Source organism: Glandiceps talaboti, chromosome 16 (genome assembly GCF_964340395.1).
Source record: "Glandiceps talaboti chromosome 16, keGlaTala1.1, whole genome shotgun sequence".
Classification (NCBI taxonomy): domain Eukaryota; kingdom Metazoa; phylum Hemichordata; class Enteropneusta; family Spengelidae; genus Glandiceps; species Glandiceps talaboti.
The window spans coordinates 23,643,866-23,669,216 of NC_135564.1; the positions used below are offsets into that span (position 1 = coordinate 23,643,866).

A 25,351-nucleotide genomic window follows, 5' to 3' on the forward strand; every position below is an offset into this window, starting at 1 on the left:
TTCCCTGTCTAAAGCCATAACGCAAACATGCATGAACAGATCTCATTCAAAGTTGGTATTAGGACAGTGTTCTATGGCATATATGTGCATAGTCATTGTTGTCATGATACGATCCAATATGGCTGCCTGGCAGCCATTTTGTTAGTGAATTGTCATGTCCAAAGCCATAACTCAGACATGCTTGAAAAGATCTCATTCAAAGTTGGTATTAGGACAGTGTTCTATGACATACATGTGCATATCCATTTTCGTCGTGATACGATCCAATATGGCTGCCTGGCAGCCATTTTGTTTGTGAATTTTCCATGTCCAAAGCCATAACTGAGACAAGCTTGAACAGATCTCATTCAAAGTTGGTATTAGGACAGTGTTCCATGACATACATGTGCAAATTCATTGTTGTTGTCATACGATCCAATATGGCTGCCTGGCAGCCATTTTGTTTGCAATTTTTCTATGTCCAAAGCCATAACTCAGACATGCTTGAACAGATCATATTAAAAGTTGGTATTAGGACAGTGTTTTATGACATACATGTGCATATCCATTTTCATCGTGATATGATCCCCCATACCCGACCAATCCTTTATTGTTGTAGGCATGTCCCATGTCCAACAAGCAGACACAACATATCTAAGTCTGTTTGATTTAGGTTCACAAGTGTTGTTGCGTGATCAGAGTAGTGATAATTCCTTAAAACCCAATCATAGTGGGGACTATGTCATTCTCAATGACTTGTTAGCCATTATATCATAACATAAACATGTTAACAGTTCGCAGTTTAGTTGGGTATGACTATGATATTAAATTGTCACTCATCTCTTGAGATTTCCTCTCTTTTGTTACCTGACGATCTGTAGTAAAGTCCAACTTCAGGGACAACAAACAAACACTGTTTATGTGACTTCTAGAGTCTTGATTTCATGTAAGAGTTGAGTTTCTGAAATTTAAACACCCTTCAGAGACAGAATTTTTACATGATGTTACGGTCTGACAAGTAACAATCTGAAAAAAATCTGATGTCTTCTTTTACTTACCTTTACTTCATCGTAATTGTGTCTTATACATGCGCCTTTTGTCTCCTGGTTGTTGCCGTTGAGATACGCGGTAACACGCAGAAGACTAAATACGTACGTAAAAGATGCAATTACAATGATGCGTGGAAGTACGACATAGCCTATCTACACATATGATTTTAATCAGATCGTCAAGTAACGACACCATTTAAAATGACTGAGCCACCCATCGTTGAAAGTTCGATCCTTCGTCGGTAAAACAGGTGACTTCTTACTCGTACCACGACAGAATCTTTGTCAGCCTGCTGCTGAAGACATTATCATCTCGGAGCAGCAGCCATTTAAAAAAGTTGAAAACCATTGGAAATATTTAACCCAATCAGAAAAAAGTTTGAAAAAGTATCGAAACAAAGCACCGATGTAGTATATATTTTACTATTGGTGCAAATGGCGATGTCCTGATGAATAAATTATGAAGTTCCCGAACTTTTCATTTCAAGTTGGGGGGGGGGGGGGGGGGGGGGTTCTACTGTAATCAGAGTCTAATGCAATCACTTCAAACGGAGGGAATATTATATCTTGCGCCAAAATTCTTGCGCAGTCCTGATTTTTACGAGGGTCACAAGGCCATAATAATGCGTAAAAGACACAATATATTGCGTCATGTAAAATCCTGAGTATGCTACATTGTAAATGTTCACTTAGTAGTACTTTAACTCATGACAAATTCTTTTTCTTCTCTTACAGCTGATGGTATGAACTTTAGGTCATTTTATTTTACGGATGAACCAACAGACGTTGTGGTTCAGAAAGGGCAGCCTGCCATTTTGAACTGTTCAGCTGTTGGTGACCCATCACCTACAATTGAATGGAAAAAAGACCAATTATTTTTGAACTTAATCGGAGATACGAGGAGGACAATTTTGCCCAATGGATCTCTGCGAATAAACAATGTGACACATTCACGGAATGACAGGCCAGATGAAGGCCTGTATGAATGTGTTGCGACAGTTGATAACTTAGGTACTATAGTTAGCAGGACAGCAAGATTACATGTAGCAAGTAAGCATACATTTTTTCTTGTATATAGTACTAATAGAATGTTTGATTGATGTGTATTCATGTATATGTATAATTTTTAAGACAGTGTAGTTGTGTCTAAAATAGCATTTGATGTTATCTGTAAAAGTTTGCAGTATGTCAATTCAGAGATTGCATTTCTTGTTCCAAGTATATGTATCCAAGTTCTGTTTTACATGTATTATCACATTAATACATGCAAATCTTCACCTGTGTGACGTCAAACAGGGCAGATCACAAACCCATATCACCCCTGTTCTACCGAACTATTTTTTCTCCCTACCGTTTGAGTATTCTTGCCAATCCTACTATCCGCTACAATCAAGTTATCATAATAATTATTTGCTTTCAAAACGTAAATGCACACATTACTTTACATATATCCTTGGGTGGCATGAGTTAGATACATATAGGTACTTTTATTTTTATTTGATAAATTTTATTTCATCTAAAAATCATTATCGATGTAGCAGCCGGCAAGCTCACTTCCTATTTTCCGTCGAGCTTAGAGCTCCGAACTTACACATCCCGAGCAAATATGATTAAAATGACAGAACAAAAGTCGCATTCAAACTAATTTTACTTATGTTTTAAACTAAATTTGATGTTACATGTATATCGCAAGGTTATAACTGATAATTTTGGTTGAGAAACCACAGCACTGTACCGTGTAAGTAAGCTTGACTTCACAACAGGTCATACGATTACGTAATTTGCATAGCTGTCGGACACCATTTTGTGATGTGCTATGAAGAATAAAGTGTGATGAAACGATGCAGTATTCGTAAAATTAGGTTCAAAATTGTAGAAAACTATGTGGAAAAACGTATAAATTACAAATTCTCACCTACCAGCTTGAATTTGTATTAGTCCACGGAATCATACTTGGAGTAAAACTAACATTGATTTCGTGGGATTGTATATAAGTATTCCACAGTAATTTCACAATATGTTTAAGTCTTGTAACAGACATAATAATGCACTGGATAGGATATAAAGTCTTAAAAGTGATATAAAAGAATGATAGCCTGACACAGTTTACCTTTCACCTTAGTTCAGCCTAATGCCCAGAGGAGTGAGAGAAGTACTGCAAAGCCATAAATCTAAGGTGTTTTTGTTGAAGTAAACAAATTGAGAAGTATTTGGCTGTCAGGAAGAAATGACATTAATCAAGGGTACACAGGTATACTAGGAAAGGTCACAGTGATGATTATGTCAATAAAGACTCTCCTTTTATTTCTGATTTGAGCTTGAAGTTGAACTTGTTGAAAAAAGTTAAGTGCAAGTAGGCACAGTATACAACAACAGGATGTAAAGGAGTAAATAATGAGTATTTGGTTGGGACAATATTGAAGTGCATATTATTTGACACAGCCAAGATTGTGTCTAGGTAAGGCCAGAAGAAAAAGAAGAAGTGGTTCTGGTCAGCACGCGCGTCACTTCAACACCAGCGCTTCACTCCTTTTTTTTTCCGATCTGGCGGCAAGCAAGCATTTTGAGCTTGTTCAAAAATTGAAAGTGGCCACTGGTGGCGGGCTTCATACCCCTTTCTCATAACATTCTACCCACAGTTCATCACTCGTCAAGCGGAATGCACACATATCGCGCACGGGTGTTAGGGAATGTTTAATATTGCAGGGTACAAGTATCACCCAAAATGGTTGTCATCACGTACCTATTGACATGCTAATCTCAGTTCAGATTATGTTCAGATCAAAGATCGGCCTTTTCACCTTGTCAACGTCGTCGTTACTAAGGCTGTTCCATGACTTTAGCAGGGGTTTTCTGAATACTGGAGATAGATTTGTACTGGAGCCAGTGTATGCTGACTTTCCCGTGGAAAGTAGAGTGAGTACTTCAATCACCGGCCAGTTTCAGACGATACCATTATCAGTTTAATTTAACTGGTGAGGTTCAGAAAGAGTCGAGACCAGTACCAGTGCAGAATAAACTGTTGATGGGTGGTGCTAGAAAAAAAAACATGGCCAAAACAACAACAGCTTGACCGACCAAACGCACGTTTTAAGCTGCACAATGATATGATAAGATGGTTGCAGGAACAGAACCTCGGATGGGATTATAATAATAATAATAATCTTTATTTATACTGGATAGTTCTTTAAGCATTTAAACACTTGTCTCCCAAGAAGTCCAGTGAGGGCCATCCCTCATGGGTTCAGTGTTAATGCAGGAGGAAACCGAAGTACCCGGGGAAAACCTGTGTTGTTCGGTAGAGTCAAACTGAACGACACTCTTCTTACTTACAGTGTGGTAAATTTAATCGAACCCTGAATGGGGTTCGAACCCCGACCGCAGTGGCAAGAGGCAAGTGGTTTAACCACTTGGTCACCGACAACCAATTATAACATTATCAGTAAAGTCTATGGTCGACATGATCTACAATGCACATCTCCAGTTGAGATTCCATATTTTTCATCTTCTGTGTTTCCAGCAATCTGTAATTATTGTGGCTGTGGTCATGATTTGCTGACAGGAGAGAGAGAGCAGTTGACATCTACCCAACCTGCAGTGGTTGCTATGCAACCAAACCAAAATGACTCAGAAGAAAGAGAAAATTCTTCAGGGCCCAGGCCCATGATCACTGACTGAACACTATATGTGATATGTGAACACTGAATACTGTGTGATGTATATACAGTAAAATGTCGATTATCCGAACGCTTACGGGGACATGCATTTAGTTCGTATATGAGGTCAGTTCGGATATGCGATCTGCATCGAGATGGGGCGGGGCGGGGTCAAAAGGTCGCACTCATACAGAATAAATGTACACGTACGCTGCATATCACACTTGCACATGTTACATGCACTCTCAGACGAATGAAACGTACCGTACTACATAGAAACCCTTTTTAATGAATTGTACTTATTTAATACTAAATCTAAATAAAGAGTTGAATATAATAGGAAAACGAATTGAATATGTGTAGAAGAAATCAAAAGACGTATTTACAAGAAAGACGATGATGTGGTGAACAGCTGATAAGAACGCACTGTTGTCATGGTTGCATCTATAAATAGTGTTCACTGACATGTGTAATCAAATTGTGTACAAACAATGTGTCCACAATTTAGCCACTCAATGAGAAAAAAAATAAAGTTCAGAAAAACGAAGTCAGGCGTTTCTGTTTCATTGCACGGCTGTCTGCTGCTTTTTTGTGTAAACTACGGAGCAATAACAACTGGGTAGGTTCACAATCAGGCTGCGACTCTAGCCATAACAAACATGGAGAAAATATAGCCGCCGCTTCGCCGTGCGATGGTACTGGTTCACACGGGACATCGTTTTCGTTATCTTCAGTTTCACGATCGAGTGAGGATTCCTTCCTGGACATCGTAGATTTATAGGTAGGCCGAAGCTGAAAAAGTTTTACACCTTTGAAAATCTTTATTGGAAAAAGAAACGAAACACCTTTCACTTCTAACCGACAATCATCTATTTGTGGTATCACAGTCAATGGTCAAAGTTGCATTCTCATGCCGACAAGTTGTTTGAAAGTCGCCACTATAATCTGAGTGTGACATGCCGTTCTCAGCATTTCACAATCATTTCAAATCTTTTATGAATCGTACAAAAGACAACGGGGCAGTCAATAGGTGAACAACTTTATTGAGATGTTATTGAAGGTGTGATCGTTCCAACGCACTCGATGTAGTCGTCTTTTGTTTTACCGTACGTCATTAACATCACGTCATTCAAGTGATTCAAGTGGTGGACAGTGATTGTTTACAAACAATACACATTGTAGCTCCAAGACAAACCGTGCTCATTCACATGTAGATCGTCATTCATCAAGCTTCACATTTTTACCGAAACATTACTTTGACATCAGAACAATAGATTTTTTCGGGGGAGATGTAGTCAGTTCGGATGACCGATCAATTCGGATATTCGACGTTCGGATAATCGATGTTTTACTGTACATTAACATTGAATGAAAAAAAAAAATTCGCGGCGTCGCACCGTTTTTGGAAAAAAACATGACCAGAACCATTTTTTTTTTTTGGGCCTAAAGCTGATTCTTGTGTTGCCTGACACAATAAACCAGGTGTGTGCAGTATGGTATAGTCATAAAGCTGTCCACCCTGTAAAACTCACAGATGCAGCTTCTTTAGTTGTTACAGTCTGTAGCTGTATATTGTGACTATATCCATGTAGTAGTATATGGTGACCATATCTCTCTTATCTCTCGTATTGTTAGTTTTACGTCATACTGTGGCTCATATATATAGTCACCATACACTACTAACACAGATATAGTCACCATATACTACTAACACATATATAGTCACCATATACTACTAACACAGATATAGTCACCATATACTACTAACACAGATATAGTCACCATATACTACTAACACAGGTATAGTCACCATATACTATTAACACAAGATATAGTCACCATATACTACTAACACAGATATAGTCACCATATACTACTAACACAGATATAGTCACCATATACTACTAACACAGATATAGTCACATATACTACTAACACAGATATAGTCACCATATACTAACATTGATATAGTCACCATATACTACTAACACAGATATAGTCACCATACACTACTAACACAGATATAGTCACCATATACTACTAACACAGATATAGTCACCATATACTACTAACACAGATATAGTCACCATATACTACTAACACAGATATAGTCACCATATACTACTAACACAGATATAGTCACCATATACTAACATTGATATAGTCACCATATACTGTAAAGTGGTTAATTTTAGAGGGGTTAAAATTCCGCGCACTCAGACTTCAAGACAAAGTAGCGGTGTCTTGAATACGCGCAACCATCATGACTAATGAGTGCTATTAAAGTGAGCCAAAGTGTTTATTTATGAATTATCAAAGTCAAGTCGCCGTCCTCAAAGTATAAATAATTGTAAACTGACGTCTGAGGTGTAAACGATCGGGTTGACAGGATGTATAAACAATAGATTAAAATCACACATACAAATTAACATACTCCCCACTTGACACATTTTTGAATGAAATAAATGGATACAAGTACATGTGTGTAACATTGTTTTGTATGAATGAATGAATGGCTTTTGGGCGTTTACAGAGATTTTCTTTTTCAACATACACTGACCCGACATGGCCGACAAAGCAGTAAGCATTTCACAGTCGCAAGTTCAAAGCAAAAAATATTTCCCTTCATAAGATGACTGTATACGGCGCATTCCATCCTCCAAGTGTGATCGCTACGCTAGTCTTTTTACAAGTCGCCATGTTGTGAAATAATTAATGTAATTAGGTCACTACGTCATATATGACCAATAGGATCGCAGCTTACAAAAAAGTGAGCAATTTCACCCAATCACGTTGGGTATATGATACTGGCAGAGCTATTCACAGAGCATGCATTGAAAGTTGTAAACACTTACGTCTTTATCGTCATGGGACTGGGTTAGTTGGAACATCATACTATTACTACAAGTACATGTACAACGTATATCATGTGTCACGATCCAATATACATTAAAAACAGCTGTGGTTGTCACAGAGGAGAAGCCATTACCAATTCCTGCATTACCTAATGTAACTTCTAATTTTCTTGTCTTCCGCCTAATGTCTGGTACTTTTTACTTTATTGTTGTGCCATGGACTGCCCATTGGGAATACATTGATTAGCGGTGTTTTGATTTCGCGCTCATTGCCAATGCGCGAATTAAGCGAAAATTAAACCCCACCAATGATTAACCACTTTACAGTACTACTAACATTGATATAGTCACCATATACTACTAACACAGGTATAGTCACCATGTACTACTAACACAGATATAGTCACCATATACTACTAACACAGATATAGTCACCATATACTACTAACACAGATATAGTCACCATATACTACTAACACAGATATAGTCACCATATACTACTAACACAGGTATAGTCACCATATACTACTAACACAGGTATAGTCACCATATGCTACTAACACAGGTATAGTCACCATATACATATACTACTAACACAGATATAGTCACCATATACTAACATTGATATAGTCACCACATATTATTACCACTAGTATACGGTGACTATATCAATGATAGTATATGGTGACTATATTTCTTTTAGTATATGGTGGCTATATCTGTTAAATCGTACGGATTTCAATTTGACGTGTAGTTAGAAAATTCAATACTTAGACTGGGGTGTAACCATAGACCCTATGATGTAACAGTGTACCGTGTGCGTACGTACGGTAGTACGGGTTGGGCTTCGATGGCCTTATGTATTTGTAAGCATCAATAAGGGATCGTAAAATACTGTATTGAACTTGTCAAACTAATTTTTATTGATTTTAATTTTCTTTCTTCATATGACTACTCATACAATATACACTCGCTGAGTTTTAGCTCCGCTGTCAGCGAAAGCTGATAGCGTAGCTTTAGGTATAGGTTGTATTAAGGTATAGAGTATATAGGTGGAATCATTGGTGTCCGTCAAACTTTTATATTTTCATCATCTTCTTCGAAAGTGACAGTCAGAATTCTTCGATATTTGGTGTGCATGTTCCCTTGGGGAGGCTATTCAGATTTGTTCATGCCAAGTTGATCTGTGCCATTTTCAATTTTCAACACATACATTGCCTGACTAGGAGTCCTTGTGTCCATGGTGTGACTGTGTCGAGATAAAATCAAATTCATCAGTTGTCGAGGCTTTGGAAAAAGACCTAGGAACACATACATTGCCTTACTAGAGGGAGTCCGTGTGACGGTGTGGAGATAAAATCAAATTCGCCAGTTATCGAGAGTTTGGCAAATATCATATCACGGTGCTAAAATAGATGCTTCATTGACTATCTGTAAGTGTAACCCTAGAATCAGAATGTTCATTTTGTGTCATGCTGGTCAGTTGTTTTCCTAGTATAAATCCATAGTTCAAAAGATTGACCATTGTCCATTTAAAACTTTACAGCCATTCGCGTTTCAGATAGGTCTAAATTATTTACGAGATAGATAGCCACACATTACACAGCAAATCTACTTGGGAAATGTTCATTTATTTGAGAGGTACTACCATAGTGTGGACACTGACTATGTTTACAGATAGTAACAGATAAGATATGGTGGGAAATGCCTTGGTGCATACCATTTCTGTCTAGGGTTGGTCTTATCTTAGCACATTATTTTTAGTTACAACTAAATTACATGCAAGGAGAAAATGAAACAGGTGGTGTATATTTTGATCGTGTAATGTTTTATCTATTACAAAGTAAATGATAATAAGCAGCATAAATGCTCAGATTTGGAGTGCATTTGTGTTATGTGTCTAACAAGCAACCCACACACCCGAAATGGAATGAGCAACACGTGTGCACACATCTGAGGTTTGAAGTCAACTTTACATGTCGAGACCAGCATATTGCAGAAAGCAATGCAGGAGGATTGGTATGGTATCGTCAACCCTTGTAAGTTATTGGAAAAACCAAGATGACAGTCAGTGATTGCTATCATGGAAGTAACTGAGGTTGGCAAAAATGATGAAACCTTTGTTTTTCACTTGCCCAGTGGACAAACTTGGTAACTTTTGTCCCAGACTTTTGTGGGATAACATGAAGTTTGTGCGTCATTTGGATGACTTCATTTCATGAAAGGGGTTCTACTATAAATCATTTGAAGCTCCTTTATGAATAAAAACAATAATACAATCAATGCTGACAGAATGATAGCAAATAAAATGTTTCATTTGATACATTTTAATTATTATACAATGAAATTATTACTCTTGTCTTCCTAATTCTTGAGTCCCTAAACCGGTATGTCCCTACTAGTAATGATATGAGCCACATGTGCATTGAGTGTTATCTCCTGTCTATCATCACATTGTTGTTGATTCAGTGAAATAAACTACGATGTAAGGCCGCCGCGTATTGACGCACCACCAGTCATTCAACTGTCAAAGTTCACGCCCCCTCTCTATAGCATATTGCTTGTTTGAAGTCGGAAGTCACCTGATAATACTTCATGACCCATCAAAAGGTCATGCAAGGCTTGTAGTTTTAGCTCCATCGTGATCGTATTTCTTGTTTGTTCACATTCAGTTGTTGCTGTTCCTACTTTTTAACATGTGATTATTTATAGTTTAAGGTACTGGTCCGACGGACCAGACAAGGTCAAATTTGTGTGGTCCGCCCAAAAAAATCACTGGTCCCGGACCTCGGACCAGTGGATTTGTTCACCCCTGTAATCTGACGGCATTTTGAAACACCACTTTAAAACAATTTGAAATTGAAACTGTCACTGGATATTTCAAAAAAACTTAAAAACTTACTCGCTGCGTCTTTTAGTACAAAATGTTTACGTTGCACAATTACTAGCCCAAAGCTTGGAGACCAAAGGTTATGTGTTTACGCATTCAATGATAAATATTTTGGTTGCATTGACCGTGACACAAATTTGAAAACATGAATTTTTTTTTTTATCGGATGGCAAAATATTTTATCTTGTGGGTCACATTACTCAGTTTTTGACAGTATTAGGTAAATTGACTGCAAACTAACTTCACAATTGCAAGTCAAAACTATGGGAGTCAGTCTACTTCCGGTGACCTTGCACTGTACTTACAAGTACGTGATTTTTTGTGTTCAAGATCTTTCAATGATTTTCTATCCACATCGTTTGAAAGTATGAACAGCTAAAGAAAGCTCTTTGATGATGAATATTGAACTTGTCCTATTTACGAAATCCATCTGTATTTGTCAAAAACAATATGCCGTATGCCGGTTATCGAAGAAGCCTCAAAAAGATAAAAGGTATGATTGTTTGGCCACTAGGGCGCTGTTTTAGAACCGGAAATGAGGGCCAGAATTGTGGCAAAGCATATTAGAGTCTATAGGCATAGGAACCACTGACTAAAGATTTTCTGTCATTCCCCGTAACTTTACGCTATAATATTGCATTATCGCCTATCAATAACAAAGTATGCCGAACCACTATTGTAATGCTAATGGATGTAATACTGCGTCCAGAAAAGCCAGAAATCTTGAGAAGTATCCATGGATTAAAGACGTATCCTTCCATGCATTCCCAAGCGCTGGTGGATCCGGATGATGCGACACGAATTTAGTTGGGTACCTAACCGATTTTCAAGGGTATGTAGCCGTCATTTTATTGGTGGTTCAGGTCCATCACCAGAAACTTCAGTTCCAACTTTATTTGAGTACAACAACTGGGACCAAAGCCATCATAAACCAAGATTGTCAAGGCTAATCCAAAAACTACATGTAGAAGATGTCGACGAAGAAAGCCACAACGAAATAAGAGTGATGGAAATGGTGAACAACCGGCTAATATCACAACGCAACAGCAGGCAAATTCTGCCTTTCGAAATACTTCCCACGCGAGGCCTTTCGTTGTTATGGCGGCAAATTTGCACTTCTGTATGTATGTGATCTGTGCACTGTGTGCATGTCTGTTACTGTACATGTAACAATATCAGTATGTATCATATCTTGTTTGAACTGAACAATGGTTGAGTTAATTTACAAAATCTTCAGAGGAATTAGTGTGGTGTAGACATTCACTGGTAAAAAAGTCAAAAATGATTCACACAATACTCAACTTCCAAACATATATGGCACTGGTGAAATGACACAATATATGTTATCAATTTCACTTCGCACATCAGTCATCTGCTATGAAATATTTGAGTAAACCAAACAAAAAAAAATCTTACCGAACACTAATTGTACGTAATACGTGATGTTGAGAACTAGCTGCATTTATTTGCAGATTAATTACGTGACACCATCTGACTTGCACATGTAAAACGGGATGGGTTCCCCCAGTCACCACCCCATTACTTTTCCGAGTACATTCACATTCAGTCTCAGTGAAAAACTTCAAGATAGAAATATCGTAAAATTAAAACCTAAAACGTAGACATCAATAGCAACTTTTACACAAACGATATACAAATGTATTCACAGATACATGTACCTCCAATGCTCACAGCGTTTGCACTTTTATGGCTTTGGATGTGGTGCTTGCATGTCGGCCTAAATGTAGCGTTAAAACTTATAACCGAGAGTCAATACAAAGGAAATCTGAAGAGAATATTTACGGTGCTATCTCAGCAACAACTTCTTTGATAGCAGTTTCCGTAAATATGGTGGCAAAGACATCATGTGCTCCTATATAAGGTATCTTTTCACATTACGAAAACATATCTCACACATGTTAAATTCTGGGCAATACAGTGGTTGAAATAACAAATTAACCTCTCGTTCTCCTAATATTTCGCGTAAGTTTGGCTCTGCAATTCGACTGTGAGGAAAACCCAAAAGTAGCAACATTTTGAAATGGGTAGTACACTGACATCTCATTCACATTTTCAGTATGACCTCGTCCATTTGTGTTACCGTTGGAGAAATTGTAGCGATTGCTTCCAGTCAAACATCGGAACAGAAAAAGGTACAAAAACAGAGGAAAGAACCCTCAAAATCACAGTATACGCTACAGTTATTGCAGCTAGTACATGTATAAGACCAATCTGATTAAAATCCGATATACAGTAAAGATCAAGCATAATGGGAGGTTGTGCATGAACTGTGCTCGCATCTTCAAAGCATTATGCTGGAAAACTTCATGAACAATGCTCTTGGGGATTAGTGTATGTAAACAGCATTCAATTTGCACCTTTGAGGGGTCCACAGAGCATCTCATTAACAGTGCATCAAGTAAACAATGCATCAGCATCTCATTATAAACATTGAATCTGGATAGCAGAGAACATGATTATTACTAAGTCACAAAGCATGTGCACATAAAGTGCTGTTTATTCTGTATGAGAGATGCGAGCATTGTTCCATGCAGATACTTTGATGATGCAACAACAACAGTGCATCAATGCATAGTTAGCACCCCAATTGTGCAAGAATGATCCTTTTGTGATGCGCGCACTCAGGTGATGTTCTATGTGAGCTGCACTGTAGATGTTGGCTAATCGTTCATTGCTATTTTACCTGAATTGACCTTCGTGGTACATGTTTGATCGCCTCCTCTACCGATCAGGATAAAAACGTAAACATGTACAACGAAGGTCAATTCAGGCAAAATAACGAAGGTAAAATAGCAATGAACAAATAGCCGACATCTACATCGGATTTTAATCAGATTGGTATAAGACATGGTGGTTTGAGTGAACCGCGTAAATGTCACATGGAAGGCCGATTCATTGAAGGGGTGGGCGGTGCAGTGTGGTACATCAATCATAATAACAATATTTATGATTCGTTGCCGACTTCAATGTTTTTAGTCCCTGCGGACGAAGTCCGGAACGGGGACTTATGGATTGGGTTCCGTCTGTCCGTCTGTCCGTCCGTCCGTCCGTCCGCAGCTGTTTCTTGGAGATGCCTGGACCGATTTTTTTCAAACTTGGTACAGGGGCAACATACTATGGCATACTTATGCACGTCAATTTGTTTTATGATACGATCCAATATGGCCGCCTAGCAACCATTTTGTTTGCGAATTTTCCCTGTCTAGAGCCATAACTCAGACATGCTTTAACAGATCTCATTCAAAGTTGGTATTAGGACAGTGTTCTATGACATACATGTGCATATTCATTGTTGTCATGATACGATCCAATATGTCCGCCTGGCAGCCATTTTGTTTGCAAATTTTCATGTCCAAAGCCATAACTCAGACATGCTTGAACAGATCACATTTAAAGTTGGTATTAGGACAGTGTTCTATGACATACATGTGCATATCCATTTTCGTTGTGATACGATCCAATATGGCTGCCTGGCAGCCATTTTGTTTGCGAATTTTCATGTCCAAAGCCATAACTCAGACATGCTTGAACAGATCACATTTAAAGTTGGTATTAGGACAGTGTTCTATGACATACATGTGCAGCGTGCGAAATTAACGCCGGTCCTTCGGCCCGAGACCAACAGATTTCCGTTCGGACCGACAGTTTTTCAGAATTACAAACATTTATTCAAAGATAGACCCAATTTCACGTACATGAATCTGATCTTGTGTTATTTATTTTTTATTTATTTTTATTTATTTATTCAGGTAAACCAACGGGCATAAAGCCCATTTACAGGCACCTTTAGAAACAAATAAGGAAAAACAAGCACTAAAAAGATAAAACAAGGGGTAGCAATAACAGAAAGAAGTGACATGACATAAAAGGCAAACACAGAAATAAAAACAACAAAACAGGAAAAATTAGTAAAAACATGCATCCTGAAGCACACGCCGAAAGGCGGAAACAGGACTAAATAAATCTATGTTTGGATTTGCTTTAAAAACGTCATTACAAGTGGTTAAACATCTTAAAATTGGGGAATATTTTCTCAGATTTACTCTGGAGGCACTGATGCAAAAGATATGGTTATTACGTAGCTGTATGCTCTGTACATTAAAACAAACCTTGTACAAAATGGGTGGACAATTATAGCATGAATTGACCAGTTTGTAAACAAAAATAGCATCAAAAAACTTTCACCTCCTCACCAGTGGGGGAAGCTTAAACCTAGCACATAGTGAATCGTAATCTGTTAAAGTATATTGCACATTTGATTTAAAACATAAAAATTTAATAAATTTCTGCTGTACACGTTCGATTTTATCAATTTGAGTTACTTGCCATGGTGACCAAATTACACTGCAGTACTCAAGATGGCTTCTAACATGGGTCACATATAAAGATCTTAAGGTTGTTGCACAGGCTATTTTTCATCCCCATTCTTTACTTAGTAAAAATGTCATAACTTTGTTAAAAATGAAGGTATTGACTCCATATTTTCACAGTTTGTTCTTTATATATTCAACATATCAGCAAAAACATTAAAATATTGTTTGTTTATGTTATGATGAAATTTGATACGTGTGTATATTAATATGTCATATTTTTCATATTTTTCAATTTTTACAAGGCAATTGTTGGTTTTTTTCGTTTTTTTTTCACCGCTGTCATCATAAATACAAATGTCAAATTCGTATGGTACAACTTTGCTGAAATTTAATTCCATTTGGTTGCTATTATCTGTCAAAATTGCATTTTTTGTAAACATGTATCCCATTTACAATGAAGCAGTGTTCCCTGGTCATTCAACTGTTGGGAAAATATCAACCATACGTTTGTTGTCCTTGACCTAATTTATTTGATAATCGAAACCCGGATTCCCTAGCTTGTATAATAAGCAAATTAAATGATTAAGAAAATGAGCTCAAAACAGTGAAAAACAGAAGAAATGCTGTTTTTTCAGCATTTCACGAACCCTCTGCGCCGTATGTAGGAGCGCTAGTTGAAAGCATAGCTGTGAATTAGTTTCTTTGGACCCTCTAGTATGTATGGTAATTGTCATATGGTTCATATCCACCTTTAGACTACTGTAGAGACGCTCTATACAAGTAATACGTGTCGTACCGTAAAGCTTACTTATTATTACAAAGCTAGGGAGACAACAACAAACCATGCGTTGCGCAACGCTATGCTCTGTCAGGGCTCGAAATTCGTTTTTTTTCTTGGTAGCCCAGGTGGGCTACCATCTTTAAAATTTGGTAGCCCGAGAGCAATGACTGGTAGCCCATATGCATGCATTCCTAAATTAATGGTGTCTGTGTATATACATTGTATGTAACTATATGATGTATTGAATTCGATGATTGATTGAATGACTTAGGAGTCACGTTAACACGTTATTTGTGTGTATTTCATGCCATATTTGACATTGGGAACGCAATTTTTTGCATGTATGTGTCTCTGGGGACGTGTCATAAAGAGGGACCGTATAAGACTTACTGTTACAATGTACGGTTATCATTGCAATGAAGAAAAAGCATGTAGTCGCATTTTGTACTATTATCTAAATCTCTTGGTGCAGTGAGACCTGTAAAATTTGAATATGATTCAACGTATGGAAAACGTATAAACAGTTTCATAAGCCCCATGGCCATTTCCTGATGTGAAGACTACGTCTTGGGTAGTTTAGAAACTATGTGCTGTTATCATTATCTATCCACGTGATTGGTTACTTATTAACAGACGGGTTAGACAGGATTTGTATCAATACATGACGGCCATTACGGCAAAGCCCCTTCCATTCATGGGCGAAGAGATAATCAAACAGAGTCTAACACCACATCAGCAGACGGTCCATGCTGAAAACTTCACTCAGATAAATTCAAATCATCATGTCACCATTTCATTCTCACTAAAACTTCAACTTTCTTTTGAGTTTTGCTACTACTACTAGATCGAATGCATTACGTGAATTTACCATTCACCACTGCATGCTCTCAGGGGTTGCGTGAGCGTGGTTTACACACGGAATGTTTTAGGCATCGTTCAAGAATAAACGAATCTGTAGGTGTATACCAAGTTAACAGTTCTCATCAGCATAAAATTTTATCAAACACCATTACCACTGTGTCTCTGTCAAGTTGAAAGTTAAAGCTGCCATTCATGTTATGGAAATTAGTTACTGCAGCAGTGCTGTACCGAGAGTGTACTGTACTCCGACTCCGAGAAGAACCGGAAGGGCCCGGGCCGGAGAGCAGATTTCCAGAGAGTGATTACCATGGGAAATTGAAAGTACAGAAAGATAACATTAAATCGCTATACAGAATATTGTTGCATATAAATGTTTTGTTGTGACATTTTGGAAGTACAAGCTGTGTATACGATGAACGGAAGAATGACGTGTACAGTGTACATGTATTTCGTGTACATTTGATATACATGTAGTGTGGATGCAAATTTGGAAAAGACGCACAGATTTTGACGCTAATTTTGGCGAGAACACGACCCACAGGACTGCGACCTCGGAGGCCCCCGGCCCGGGAAGGTGTCGGAGTCAGGGTGTCACAGTGTCATTCAAAACTTAGTAGCCCAATTGGGCTACCACCTCACATAATTTGGTAGCCCACAGACAAACATTGGTAGTCTGTGGACGCGGGACTACCGCGAATTTCGAGCCCTGTCTGTGTGAAGCCTCGGTTGCTCAGCTGATCAGCCATCGCCGCATATCGCCTGAAATACGGCTAATTTGAAGATGCCGAAACCAAAAATAGGAAAAAGAAAGGCCAAGCTTCGTTACAATGCCTTGTCAGACGCTGGTATAAAGGCCAGGGAAGAGTACATGGAGTCGCAAGACAGAGTTACGGCGACTAGGTTAGAGCGAGGCCTCGTGCTTAGACATTGTCCAGTAACCCACACAGCGCAGCCAGCCGACTACGTGTCTACGGTCTCCGGTCTACAAGTGTGGGGACTGCGACGCCGACAGACGGTTTATACAAGAAATAGAAGCAACAGCGGGTACAAAACCGAAGATACCCCTACGTACTACAGAGAAAACGCAACTTTCATTTGACTAGACCTGTCATTCTAATATTCAATCGTCCTGCAATGTGTCAACTGTTGCGGCAGTAGTGATGAATTTTCTCGTGGATCGTCCACAAAATGAAAGCGTGTATGGCAAGTCAGAAATTGTACTTCTGTGAATGTTTCAATGTATGGAAATATTTATGTCTACAGTAGATTTTCCGTACAGACTCATGTCATGTATCAGTTATTATTAGATGTCCATTTATATTTTTTTGTAAAATCAACACTAGAAGAAGCCATATCCAGAATAATTATGTACAATATAGTCAATAATAAATTTCAGTAAATTTTATAACACTCTTGGTCTTCTCCCAGTCATTGAGCAAGCAAGCAAGCAAGCGAATGAGATCACGAGTAAGTTTACTGTAGTGTTGAAAAAGTATGCTGCACCAATAATGTATGGAATTCAAAATGAAATAACAAACATGACATTTCTACTGCAACAGAGTAGAAAGCACATAACTGAATGCAAAATGGGATGGGATCCAAATATTTTATCAACTCAATTGTCTGGTTGTATTATACATGATCGATGATTTATTAACAAAAGTCAAAACTATCTTATAAATACACAAAACAATATTTTATTTATGAAATGATAAGTCCCTGTGAAAACACAGTAATTCAGATAAGTTGGGAATCGTTTACTCGTGTATCGGACGGCATCAGTATCTAGCTAGCTACTCATTGCACTGTCCGCACCCGTCGACCTTTTGTACCTCTTCTTGTCTTAGCCTGTCTATTTCATTTCAGATCGATCCTGTCAAAAAAAGAAAAGAATAATGTTTAGGCCACTTTCTCACCCATGCATGAAATGAATGTTACTCAGCATAGGTGCCGGTGAAGTGCACTATCAGGGAAAATTGCACCGACTATCTACGTAGTACTAGTACTTGGCGACAATACGTGACGTCAATGACGGTGATACACATGTACGCATGGATAGCATAGGAAAGTTAGAAACACATCTAAATCAAAGGTTGAACGTTATATTTATTTACTCACCCTCCGTCTGAGATTTTGAGGTGAAATTGGCAGCAGGCGTCTGAATACTAGTTCATGCTGACGGCATCTGAGCCTTCTACAAAATGCCGCCATTGCGTGATGTGGGCCTTGGATACAGAGAGTCATCGTTGAGGGCGCATCAGACTCCCCAGCAAAATACAAACATGTCAATTCCAGTCACAGTTTGAGGTCGATTTACCTGTACATTTCCTGTTTGCCCCTTGCTAATTCTTATTCAAATGTGTATAAATACATTTATTGAATTGAATTTACATATTTTTATTGAGAATTTTAACTGACGTCCTAGCCTGTGCAACTCCCTTAATGTAGAAATGTTGGAAAAATTGGCACATGTACGTTTGATAAAACCCATCATTCTAAAAGCTTTCCTGACAATACTATCAATATGGGTGCTAAAAGACATCTGTGAAGAAAGTAGAATACCAAGATCTTTGATACTATGAACACGAACAAGGGGACCATCAGCAATACTGTAATTGTATGTAATCACTTTCTTTTTGTTACTAAATGTAATTACATTACACTTCCCCACATTGAGCTTCAATTTCCATGTATTACACCATTTGTAGACATTATTAATGTCTGTTTGAAGAGAAATACAATCATTTTGTGTTCTAACTAACTGAACTATTTTACTCTCGACATCTCGTTTAAGTCAAGCAACACAGAGCTAGCTTGCTATGTGTTGTTGTCAATGTTGATACATGTATCATGTCTACATATGACGTAGCATACAGCATTTACTTTGTGAAATTATGTTAGCAAACACATGATTGGCTACCCCCCGAATTATTTGTGTCTTGACTAATCAGAACGTCTTAGACATTCAGACACATTTTACGCATTCAGCGCATGCGTCTATTTTACATAGTGTATGAAACTTTTAACGTGTTTGAGACAGTTCCACGTTGTATTTATATGTATGTGGCGATATTTAGAAGGCGACAATGAGCTTCCGAAGAAGAAGACGAAACAGACACTGTTTTTTTAAAGGCTGGTATTAAAGCTAGTAAATGTTAGCGGGTTTCTCGATCAGTTTACCGGAGTTCCCCATGTGTGTGGCCATGATTAAAACAAACTGACGGAAAACATATAAACTACTCTGAAAACGGCGTTTTAACTAATAAAGAAGGCAGGTACACTTCGTGAGATATCTCCAGTATGATAGTTTTTTTTTTTGTAAAAACAGTAAAAGAAATGCGTAGTCTGATTGCTTTCAATTTGATGCATATGATAATGTATGTCCTGTTATGTTGTAATCAACGTATAAACTTAGAAATGTTGCATTTTTGTTGCCATTGTTGTATCTGGAAAAATACTGCATCATGCCAAACACGGGTACATAGTGGATGACACAGGACAGTACATTCAACACATCACGCTCCCACGTCAAAAAAACTCGCACTGTAAGACATGATTAGCCATAGTTCTCTTCATCATGGTCAGATTTCTACACAAACAGTCAGAGACGATACTCAATACACCACGGTAGGGTGTACGGGTAGGGCTTCATGGGGGGGGGGGGCTTCAGTACATATTTGTAAAGACTGAAGGAAGACGAAACCACTCCGTGTCACTGTGTGGATGGAAATTGAAATAAATACACAGTTTTCAAGAGGGATAGTTATGTGACAAAACTTTCTGCTATGATGAATTTGTGATGAATTTGTGGTCTAAGTTTGCTAAGGGTGGGAAAGCTACATCAGTTGTTGACACAGACGATGAATCTGACTTTGGATTATGTGATTCAGAATTTAGTGAATCGTACAGAGAGTAAGGAAAGGACTGTGAGCTCTTAGAGATTGCAGATAATGTAGATTTATTGATTCATTCATTCACCCATATTATCTACAATCTATGGATCTGTATTTCTATGATGGAATGAATACATTCAGTCTCAGGCCACTATAGTCTATAGGTCTGGAACAGATTAATCGAGAATGAATATTCATAGTCTCTGGGTTCATAGTTACAAATGAAAATCTCTCCTCACAGAGTCAAAAATTACTTGGTTGCGAATCCAAAATTTACTGCCAAGTTTACTTCCAAGTTGTATTTTTTGATTCTGTGAGTGGAAATTTTCAATTGTAAGAACAGATTGATGAAATAATAGTGGATAGTAAACAATTCGTTGTACTCTCTTTCACTTTAGTATATCTAAAGATATGTTGTATCATATTAAAGTTCAAAATCATTTAATCTGTAATGGGGGGGGGGGGGGGTGTAGATACAGGTCGTGAATGTGAACTGCATTGAATATGGACCAGCAGTTTTCCTTAAGGACCAGCAGCATTTGCTACATGTCGGTCCTTATGACCAGTAGTCATTTTCCCTTAAGTTCACACACTGTACATGTGCATATCCATTTTCGTCGTGATACGATCCAATATGGCTGCCTGGCAGCCATTTTGTTTGTGAATTTTCCATATCCAAAGCCATAACTCAGACTCCATTTTCATCGTGATATGATCCCCCATACCCAACCAATCCTTTATTGTTGGAGGCATATTCCATGTCCAACAAGCACACACAACATATCTAAGTCTGTTTGTTTTAGGTTCACAAATGTTGTTGCGTGATCAGAGTAATGATAATTCCTTAAAACCCAATTATAGTGGGGACTATGTCATTCTCAATGACTTGTTTTTTTATACACTGATGGTCCTGAATAAAGATTAGCAAGCTTGCCAAAGAGTATATCAATACAAATATGTTTATGCCAACTTATAACCAGTACATGAAATGGTTTCTTCCGGACAAAGTTGTATGACTTCACCTGTGGTGCTACACCACTGTTCTAATAAACAAGAAAGGCCTAAGTATGTGGCAACATCAGTTACAATATAAACATGTGGCTTGGTAATTGTCGATCGAACTCTCAATATTGCAACATCGGTAGTTTGCTGTCCGGGAAATTAGTGCGCTGACTGTAGCTGGAAGCTGTTGTCAGATTTGTAATTTTCTAATCGTCCTTTTGTCCAGCAACAGATACCAGTAAGGTAAAGAAAGATGTTTATCATGTCTACATCGGGTATATTTCGAAGGTCCTCCTCCGTCCAACTTTTAATATTTCCATTGTCGATTAGTTCTATCTTTTGATGCCCGACATCCACTATTCGTCTCGTCTCCTCTTCTGTTCTCTCAGAAAATCATCATTTTCCAGTGTTTCAAGACCAAGGTTGACAGCATTTCTGGCGATATCTAGTAGATCGGCTTTCCTCGTTTTAGAAGTAATAATTTTCCGCTCTTTAATGAATGCACGGAGTTCATTTACGCCCATTTAGTTGACAGCTTCATACATCGCCATACTATTAGATGCCATTATGAAAATTCTGGCCTTCACTTTGTCAGATATGGTGTGCCCTCTTGCGATACTTTCCTGAGAAACTACCGGAAGTTCGATAACCGGCATATGCCGTATTGGCATAGACTCGCCAACATACAATCACACGACATGTGCTTCCACATGTACTCCTCCCCGTTCGGGCCGGCCTTTGGTTACAGCGACTTGCTCCGAAGTCGAGCGACTACTACTATGTGGTAGCGATATACCAATCAAGTCTATTTTTTGTCTAGTGATAAATTTGTTTGTCAATAACGTCTGTCGATATCAATATTATTTAAACTATCGTGAAAAATTGAAAGACGTTCTTATCGTGTTATTCGGAGTGAAATGAACGTCAACAGCAATTTACAGAGAGGCTGAGATATGTATATGTAAACAGGGGCACGTACGTCATGTCAGCAAAGACATGACTACCAAACACTAACTAATTTGACAGAAGACATGTTTATTTGTACAAAACTGTTGAATCAAAATCATGATTTTACTATGTGTATTGAACTGAGATTGATGTAACACATACTGGGTGTTAGAGTTTCTCTTTCGCTTCAAGTTCCAATCCAGAGCTTGTTGTTGGTACATGGTGTTGCATGTGGCATGTTTCTCTCTGATGGAGGTATCAGAGTCCTCGATGACTTTTCCTTATTTTTCTTAGATGCTAACTCAGACAGAGCCTTCATGCTTGTTCTTACCTTCTCTATCTTACTTACTGAGCAAACCATTTTGATATAGAGTGGCGAATCTCGGTAAAATAATGATTTCTTTGAGCATTTAGTGTAAGCGTAGCATGTGGTATATGTTGCTAAAGAACTCGCTAGTGAAAGGAACTCTACTCATGCGCAGTGTAGTGTCTATTGTTTACGACCCCTTAGCCTAGCAACATAGTATTACATTTTGTAGAGGTTTGACACATGTCTTGCTTGATTGGTTTTCTACACCAATTGATAATCTTAACATTTACTAGAGGGTCTTAACATGTCAGAATGCCAAACACACCAGTGAATGCGAGCAAAAGAGGTGTTGTAAAAAATGCTAAAAATACACGAAAAGTGTCATTTTTCACCCTTTGTATCCCTTTTTAAAAGCTTTTGATCTACATTGTTACTCATGGCAATGGAATGAAACCTTTTTTGGTCGATAAAACGTGACTATAACAAATTTCTCTTGGTGGTTTTTTGACGTAGCAGGTATAGTTCGACAACTAGGTGTCTCCAAAGTAGCACTCATTTTTTTACCGAAATTTACAGTTTTAAAAGTTCATTTTAAAAAAAATGATGATGGATATCGACAAAAGTTGGAAAATTTTATAAGGCAGTGTTCTCCCTGAACAAGGTAACAGGGGTGCCGCGCCCTCTTGTAAATTCTTGGCGCCCCATGTAAGTTTTGACGAAAAAAAAATGAATTGAATATTTTTTCAACAAACGGGGCAAAACGATTTACTTCTCTCGCGGTTTCGCTACCTCATGGTCGCCATTTTGGAAAGTCAAATATCTCGGTAAAGAGGCTACTGTCACTGATGTCAAACTTCGTGCGAATCACATTCACGCATACTTTCGTCAAACTTGTCATTCATTCTATAGCTTTCAAACAGTCAACATGTCTTTCCTCCGTCATTTAGCTCAATGAAGATCAGGAGGTACACGGAATATTTTACACGTCGGCCCTTTCCAGGGCGAACTTGAACTCAGATTGTGGGATTGTTTGCATGTAAACACACACTGTCTCGAGTTTACTGTACAAAAACAAAATGAAATGCGAAACTTTGAAAGGCTTGTGTTGTTCACTACTTAGATGATACTAAATAATATGTCACTAAAATGAACAAAATGGTACATTCTAGTTCCTTAACTATTTATTGAATTGTAATTGAAACGAAAATGGGCTAATATTTTCGTACCCATCGAACTTACGGAGATATCGGGTGAGATGCGATGGCCTCAACACAGATAAACATGTGGTGTCAATGTTGGCGATTCCATTGTTCATGGATAGGTGGGCCGTGACAAAAGTCTCGGAACGGTCTGTTTTTACGTGTACACTAAATGTACTACAAAATCTATGGTTTTCAGAGTCGCTGTGTCTATGAATTGCTTCTCTTAATATAAAAACACGCAAGTAAGATTTTCCATGGCTACGTCAGTATTGAAGTTGAACGCTAGGTTCCCCTCTGTCCCTTCCCTTTAGTTTAATAGTTCGGACGTTGCATGTGTCGTCATAGTACAATCTTTGACCTTTCAAAATCTTAGTGAGTTGTCGTAGCAGAAAGTTTTGTCGGATACCTGTCCCACTTGAAAACTATGTATTCCGATTCGTTTTATTTCATTTTCTTTTCATTGACTTCATTACCACCCATAGTGACACGAAGCGGTTTCGCCTTCTTTCAAAAAAGACCTGTGCTAACTGAAGGTGCCATGCCGTATTGTCACCGACTATTTTTGTTTTCGTAAAAAAACCTGAACATGCTGAAGAGAACTATATCATGGCTAGGCATGTCTTACAGTGTGAGTTTTTTTTGACATGGGAGCGTGACGTATTGAGTGTCCATTTGAACATGTGCAGCTGTGTTTGGCATGTACTATTAATTTTCCAGTTAGACACAACAATGGCAACAAAAATTGCAACATTAGTGTTGCGTCTTTTTTACATTGACTGTAACAGGGCCAGGGTACAAGTTCGTTAGTGGTCTATAATAATATTATGTATCAAAATAAAAACAATCGACTCTCACTCAGTATAGTACGATCGCCAGTCGAGGGGTATGGCAAATGTAACAAAATTTGTTGCGGATAGGATACGGATCGTTCGATCAAATATGCATAAAATTAATTTCCATTGCGTACGGTATAATACGCATGGTTTAGCATCACCGCAAATACTGGTCCGTCATTCTGAGCAGTTCTCAAGTCCGGGAATTAAATGATAAATTTAATGAGAAGTCAACTAGAAAACAGTACATTTAGACAAATTGAATCACTATGGGAATATCAATAGATGGACCAAATCTGACACTGTTTACTTTGTACAAGCAGTCACCAATGGGGAAATTACAAAGACAGGAGAATTCTCACAGAAGTGAGACAAGTTACTCAGCTGTTATGCATAAAGGCAAAGTTATCTTCACCCTTATGTGTTTGACTTTTGTTTGTTTTGGTAGTGGTATGGTGATGATGCAATGAAGCTCTTGAAAATGGATTTCGTTTTGTAGTAAACACTACAACTGTCCTGAAACATCTTGAAATTTGCTGCAATTTTTTACAGAAAGTTGAAGATTTTGTTTTGTTACTCTTTCAGCATTTGTGTTAAAAAAGCTATTTGAGTAACTATTTAGGACAAACTATTAAAAAACTATTTTTTTGGCTAAATTCTGTCACTATTTAAACATTAAGATATCAAAACTCATTTTGAAACTTCAGTTGTGTTGAAATTCACATGATTAAAGTGGGTTAAAATGGCTAAATAAAGTG

General features: G+C 38.0%; 1 protein-coding gene across 8 annotated transcripts in view; it reads left to right on the top strand.

The window, feature by feature from the left end:
* LOC144447869 (neogenin-like) overlaps positions 1 to 25,351 on the top strand; it is a 281,364-nt gene that overhangs the window by 25,585 nt on the left and 230,428 nt on the right. For all 8 annotated transcript variants that reach the window (XM_078137986.1, XM_078137991.1, XM_078137990.1 and 5 more), the window contains exon 2: positions 1,764 to 2,078. In XM_078137986.1, coding sequence (XP_077994112.1) covers positions 1,764 to 2,078 — 315 coding nt within the window. The remainder of the gene's footprint in view (positions 1 to 1,763; positions 2,079 to 25,351) is intronic.